The sequence below is a fragment of the Egretta garzetta genome, unplaced genomic scaffold, assembly GCF_000687185.1.
Source record: "Egretta garzetta isolate BGI_Z169 unplaced genomic scaffold, ASM68718v1 scaffold211, whole genome shotgun sequence".
Classification (NCBI taxonomy): Eukaryota; Metazoa; Chordata; class Aves; order Pelecaniformes; family Ardeidae; genus Egretta; species Egretta garzetta.
The window spans coordinates 903,877-910,887 of NW_009258673.1; the positions used below are offsets into that span (position 1 = coordinate 903,877).

A 7,011-nucleotide genomic window follows, 5' to 3' on the forward strand; every position below is an offset into this window, starting at 1 on the left:
CGGGAGCCGAGCTCGGTCTGCCGCCCTCCCGAGAGAGAGGGCCGGGGTGCACTTGATGGCTTTTGTTTGTTTGTTTTTTCCTTGGAGAGCAGCAGTAGCGGGAACTGAACGTGCGTCAAGGCAAGCCGGTTCTTTTCTGTTTTCAGTTTCTCGCGATGTGACTCTTGTAATCCGCCCGAGGAACGCTGCGCGGCTGGGGTAGTTGTGGCTGGTTAGCAGCGCAGGATAGCGTTTCCTTGGCACCGGCACTTTAACCACCTTTACACCGTAGTATCCCAGGGTGGAAAAAACAGACTCACAAGCAGACTTCCTTCATTGCTTCCAAGGGAAAGCACAAAAAGAAACAGTTTGATAATGCCTGAAATTCACTGAAGATACTTCATGATGATACATTGCCACCGTTTATATTTGCCAAACGCTAGTGCCTCTTAAAATTAAATGTTTTGGCCTAGAAATGGGGATGAGTCAGGGAGCACCGAAGAGAGGATGACTAAGAGACTGTGGCGGCTCCACTTTCTGTAGATTCAGCAGAACTCCTTGTACTGCAGCATGATGCTACCCCTGTTTCCGAGCTGTCCGTGGTCCCTTGTTTCTGGAGGCTTCTGAAATCCTTTTGTAATTTTCATATGCCATACACTGGAAGAGATACTTGATGGGCTCGAGTAGTGAGGAGGTTGCGTCTCTAGATGATGTCTGATCAGCAAATTGAAAGAACCCTGATTACCAACAGATCCTTCCAAAAATGTTCCTTCCCTGAACCCTTGTCTCGTGTATTTGTTCATTTACGCTAGGCACGACTCCATTCCTGTGGTGCTCGCTGAGCTGATACTTCATGCCCCAAGAGAGCAGTATCTGCTTTTATCTATAAACTTCAAAGCTTCCTTTCAGGCTTTATGTGGTGTTGGTAATAGTTGTGATGTGTAAGTTTTGCTTTGTTCTGTTATTTTATCTCACCGAATCTTGCATCATTTTATCTCCTGAGATTTCTTCACTTCCTGCAATCCCAGTTCTCTGGCAGGATTGCGTGAAGTCTTTCATCGAGAATCAGTGCAGTCTTACAAATTCTTAAAAGACCTTGTCTTGAAAGACAAAAGATTGATACTTGGTTTATGGAAAATCCAAGTACTATCAAAAAAGCACAAACTTCCTAGAGGAGTGATCTTCCAAAGACACAAGACTTCCTACGTTCCCCAGGTGTTCAAACCAGGGAGCCTAGAAGGCCTGATTTTTATAATGAGGGGCCGTATGGAAGATTTTTTTTCCTGTGATTTTTTTTAAAAAACCAAAACACACAGCAAACCAACCCCTGCAAAAAAACTTAATGATCTAAAACGACGCATTAAACCCAGGGCTGCAGATATCACAAAGTAACATGGAAAACGTCTTAAGGCTTTAGAATACTGCTTCAGAAAAATTTCTGTCCTATCACCTCTACTTCATATTCAAGCTGCATTAAATTAAAAAAAGGTAAAGATATTGTAAGGCGAGGCATAAACTTGAATTGTTTTGACTTTTAACTTGTAATGGACTTGAGTATCTAGGCGAAAACATGACATCTAATTAAACACACTTCATGTTATTACTTTAGACCCTTCTAACTTGCATTCTAGGAAAAAAAAAGTTCTCACTTGGGTTTTTTTTTCTTGTTGCTTTTCTTTAGGTGTGCCAAAATGTCAGAAAGATCAGATATTCTTCACTTCAAGTTTGACAGTTATGGAGATTCAATGTTACAGAAAATGAACAAACTGAGGGAAGAAAACAAATTTTGTGATGTCGTGGTCCATATAGATGATGTTGAAGTTCATGGGCATAAAATTGTATTTGCTGCTGGCTCTCCCTTTTTAAGAGATCAGTTCTTACTAAATGACTCCAGAGATGTAAAAATCTCTATACTGCAGAGTTCAGAAGTGGGGAGGCAGCTGCTTCTGTCCTGTTACAGCGGCATTCTGGAGTTTCCTGAAATGGAACTGGTAAACTACTTGACTGCCGCAAGCTTTCTGCAGATGAGCCACATCGTTGAACGCTGTACACAGGCCCTCTGGAAGTTTATAAAGCCGAAGCAGCCCTTGGAGAGCAAGGAGTGTGAACAGCAAAGCGACTCCTCTGAGCTGAAGGACCATCAAGGAGATGACGACTCTCTGCAGCAAGATTCTCCTTGTATTCAACCTTCAGAAGACAGTATGGACATGGAGGATAGTGATATTCAGATCATCAAGGTAGAGTCCATTGGGGAGGTAACGGAAGTTAGGAACAAGAAGGATCAGAACCAGTTTATTTCTTCTGAGCAAACTGCACTGCATTCCTCAGAGCCTCAACACTTTCTCATCAACTCCACTGTTGAAAACAGAGCAAGTGAGATAGAGCAAAACCACCTCCATAACTACGCCCTTTCATACACTGGCACTGATAACATCATTCTGGCCTCTAAGGATATGTTTGGGCCTAACAACCGAGGTATAGACAAAGGCCTCCAGTGGCACCATCAGTGCCCAAAGTGCACGAGAGTATTTCGGCATCTGGAAAACTATGCTAATCACTTAAAGATGCATAAATTATTTATGTGTCTACTCTGTGGCAAGACATTCACTCAGAAAGGCAATCTCCACCGGCACATGAGAGTGCACGCAGGCATCAAACCGTTCCAATGTAAGATCTGTGGGAAAACGTTCTCTCAGAAATGTTCCTTACAGGACCATCTCAACCTGCACAGTGGGGACAAGCCCCATAAGTGTAACTACTGTGACATGGTTTTTGCGCATAAACCCGTTCTGAGGAAACATCTTAAACAGCTACACGGTAAAAATAGCTTTGACAATGCCAATGAAAGAAACGTTCAAGACATAACAGTGGACTTCGATTCATTCACATGTAGCGCTGCTACAGACGGTAAGGTCTGTCAGCAAGCCGATGCAAGCCAGGTACTGGATGCAGGGAAGCTGCCTCAGGCTGTGCTCAGTTTAAGAAATGATAGTACCTGCGTCAATTAAGCAATTAAAACCAGCCCTTTGTAGGGATCGTGACTGAGAGGAGCAAACAGTTGGTTTGGGCTCTTACCTAAACTAGCCTGAAAGGCTACGGATGGATGGATGGATGGATGGCAGGTTGGATTGCAAAACCTGGCAGGTCTTCAGCCATCATTCTTAGTCTTACTTGATATTTTCTGTGAATAGCAATCTTCCTTCAGGTTTCTGTCTGTGTCTCTACTGTGGATTATGGGGTTAATTGTTTCATTTCTCTCTGATTAGGAGACTCAAGACTAACACCTTCTGAAAGACTGTTGCTGTGGGCTGCAAGTAAACCATCTGCTGTACATTTAGGGGCCTCTCTCTGTCTGGGCAGATGGAGGAAAGAGCAAAGAGGACAAATCTGTGAGATAACCCAATTATTTTTTTTTTTAAAGCACTGGATAACTGAAAGCACTCCATATAGTTAAATTTAAACTTACCTCTTAAAAATTGTCTTTCTCTGATCTTACCCCTAGACCCCTACACTTGAAATGAAGTATTTTTGTGTCACTTTTTTGCCCTTTCTAAACTATTTCAAGGAACTTCTGCTGCCAGTCAACGCTATCTTAAAAAGCTCTCAGGGTTTTTAACCTCAACATGCATTATGAAAAGAGAAAACCCTAAATGATTTGGCAGGGCTAGCTGATGATTGCATAGAACTGTTCAAAATGAATTGCAGCTCTGGAATGTGAGAGGCCGGTGCCTGGAGTGCAAGTATGACCTATTTCTTACGCTGTCATACCTAGGATTTTTAAAGGGCACTTACCAGCGTATGTACTGAGACAAGCTAAACACTTCAAAACTAAAAATTATCATCCATCTTCCATAAATTTTGCTTCACATAGGCCACAACAGTTACTGGTTTTAGAGCAAAGCCGGAGTGGAGAAATACTGCTTTTTGACACTGTGAAAAGAATCTGTTTTAAAAGCTGCAGTGTGTAACAACTCCATGCTCTTCCTTTTTTTTTCTTTTTTTTTTTTTTTTTTTTTTTTTTTCTTTTTTCCCCCTTAGTGCTTGTATATCTCACCTTGATATCTAATAAGGGCCACATGTCAGTTTACTTGAAAAAAGAAAACAAAAATACCTGCCATAAAAAGATTAACATCATCAATTTTTTTGATTTCTTGGACATTCAGAGAATACTTTTTTTTTAAGTGACCTGCATAGTTCATGACCATTAGTGTTTTACAGAGCCTAGGATGAGGTATAGGTAGCACAATTTCCATAGGTTAATATATCAGCAATTGACTGTACTCAGCAATACCTCTTATATACCGCCTTAAACATCAAATGTAGCGGGAATGGCATGTGAATTGGGATTCTGGGATTATACCATATTACTTCTCAAAAGTGCCGTGGAATTATCCGCATCCCAATCAGGCTGAAAGAAACTAATATATCTGAGGAACACCATTCCCAGTAGAACTCTTATTACATTGAAGTGTAGCATAGACTAATAATCAAATGGCTGATCCTCGGTAGAGAACTGCTGTTTGTATTTGGAATAAGTATTTCTTCCAATGCAGCTCTTTTCCACAAGGTTTGCCATGAGGCTGAGATTATGCTTCCTACCTAAAAGTAGTACTGTTTGTGTGTTTGAATGAGGGGGTGGGGGTGAAAGGCTGCTATTGTGTGGTTAAAAATGCTAAACAGGTATGACCAAAGGTGTGTTAGAGCAAAAAATGTTTTGTATGTAATTATCAAAAGTTGGTCTTGATCTTCAGATACGTGTGTGTGTGTAGAAGCCAGGATTTCCTTATGCGGACATTACACTGACGGACGATAAAAAGCGTTAATCTCGCAGAACGTTTTCAGAAATCCACGTACTTTCAAGTAGAAAAGCAAGGTGATTCTGTGAATCAGTTTTTGCAATTGAGTTTTTAAACTACTGTACTTGACTGTTACATGAACTATTACATGGACAGCTATGAAGTAAGCAATGGAAATGGAGTCAGGCCATTACATCTTTCAAGTTGTAGCAAATATATTTAGGCCTAAAATCTAACTATTTGGAACTTTTTAAAATTACCGTTCAGGTTCCTGGGGCAGAAAATAGGTTTGCATGGGAAGAAAAACTGGTTTTCCTCTTAAAGCAACCTGCTTCCAGAATCGTTTCGAGCTAAAACTGACCGTGACAGTTGCACCTGACACTTGCATTTTGTCTTCAGGCAGAATCTTCTGTATTGTTCAAACATTTTGGTAACATTCACTATATGGAAACAAGTTATAGCACTAACATCGAAACAAAGATAGACATGGAGAATAAGAGCTTGCAGAGCCAGGTCAACATGCTGTAAGGGACTAGTGAACAATCTAACCAGACATGGACATGGACATGATAAATAAAACTATCTTCTGCCAGAGAAAGGAATAAAACTGTACAAATGCTAGAAAAAGTGGCAGCAAAATGAACAGTACTGAAAGCTTTGTCTGTCTGGGAAGGTTTTTTTTCATGGAATCATGAAGCTGTAATGATACTGCAAGGAGAATACAACTTGTTGAAGTAGCTGCAGGTGACCTGAAGCTGATACAAAGAGACAAGGGGTTTCCTAAGAAACAAAAAAATTATTTGGTCAAGATACATAGGTTTTCAGTCCACCCCCTGCTGTGGGGGTGTCAGCGTCCAAGAAGGGTGAGACTGCTGGCCGTTCAGTTAAAAGGCTGCCTGTGGTCATTTGGTGAGACCATGGCAGAAATAAATAGCAAAAAGATGACACGCAGAAGACTGCTTCTTCAATGAAAATGGATGCATCTGTTGGATGAAGAGTGACTTCTTACTAACGTCTGTGCTTTTGGCCTGGCAAATGGGTGCAGACCAAAAGATTGATGCAGGAGATGGCTGTGTGGCTCCAGAAACACTGGAGATCTAAGAGGGCAATACGCTGATGGCACGGTGCAAAGTGCGCTGGTGGTAGAGTTCATCTAACAGACAAGTGAAGAGTATAGAAGAGGTGTTAGAAAAGAAAAATCTGGCTAATGCTTCTTCTCTGAATTACAGATTAAAATGGAGTGAGAATTATTATAAATGGAATACACAGAGGCAGCTTGATTATAGAATGAGATGAACTTAATTGTCCATGTTTGTAAAATGTTGTCTTCATTGCAATGTTCCGATTAGTGAAAGACTAGATCCATTGGTTGTTGCTACTGATGCTGCATATTCAGATGAGGACTATGGCAGTTATCATAATCTGTGTGTTAATGTGTAGAATACTATTTGCTGGTAAGTGGATAGTCTCACAAGTTAATGTGCTGTACAACTTCCTGCATATCCTAAAAATAACTGAAGTCTATTACAAAAATATTTTAATAACTTCTTGAAAATATTAGGATTTTTTTTTATGTTGGCATTTTATTTATTTTTTTTTTTATATATATAGGAGAAGAAAATCTTAGAACTCCTTAGGTTTACCAGAGGTTTAGGCTCACCGCTTTTCTGAGTGGTGGTAGCTTGTGTAGCCTGTGTTCCCCCAGCCTGTGCCGCTGCACAGCCTCCTGTATAGGTCAGGGATGAGCCTTTCCTTAATTTATTTTTTTTCTTTTGGAAGACGTGTTTTGCAAGTTAGTAACTGATAAAATTGAAGCGTCAGTCTTTTTCTCCTGTAGCTTTTTTGGCAAAACTTAGATAGCTGCTGCTGAACTTTTCTTGAAATAACTTAAAAATTAATTGTGTGGGGGCCGATTTTGGTTCTGGAGTCATTGGGAGGAGTGAAGGCGAGGAGGGAGAATCAAAATGTGAGACGTACTGAAACTGTTGAGAGAATTCTGAAGTCATGTGAAGTCTTGATTACTTTTTAAAAAACCAAGGGGGGAGAATAGTCGGCCCTCCTGGCGTGGTGAGGGTTGAGGAGGCAGAACGGACGTTTTTCCTTTGAGATTGTATAATCGACGGACTGAGCATTAGCTACCTCTTCAGTGACTGGGCAGAAGCCTCAGCCCAAGTGTCGTTACCAAAGCAGGCGGGGCAGCGGCTGCCGGCGCAGCCTCCTCCCGCGCTGGGGCCGG

General features: G+C 41.2%; 1 protein-coding gene across 1 annotated transcript; it reads left to right on the forward strand.

Annotated features, from left to right (window-relative positions):
* The first annotated feature begins 22 nt into the window (after positions 1 to 22).
* Positions 23 to 7,005, forward strand: ZBTB26 (zinc finger and BTB domain containing 26). Its single transcript, XM_009648827.2, has 2 exons — positions 23 to 1,467; positions 1,661 to 7,005. Exon 2 carries the CDS (start codon positions 1,671 to 1,673, stop codon positions 2,985 to 2,987), a length of 1,317 nt encoding a protein of 438 aa, XP_009647122.1. The 5' UTR covers positions 23 to 1,467; positions 1,661 to 1,670; the 3' UTR covers positions 2,988 to 7,005.
* The last annotated feature ends 6 nt before the right edge of the window (positions 7,006 to 7,011 follow it).

Excerpts from the sequence above, each read along its gene's own strand:
- ZBTB26 (XM_009648827.2), top strand. The coding sequence starts at position 1,671 with ATGTCAGAAAGATCAGATATTCTTCACTTCAAGTTTGACAGTTATGGA.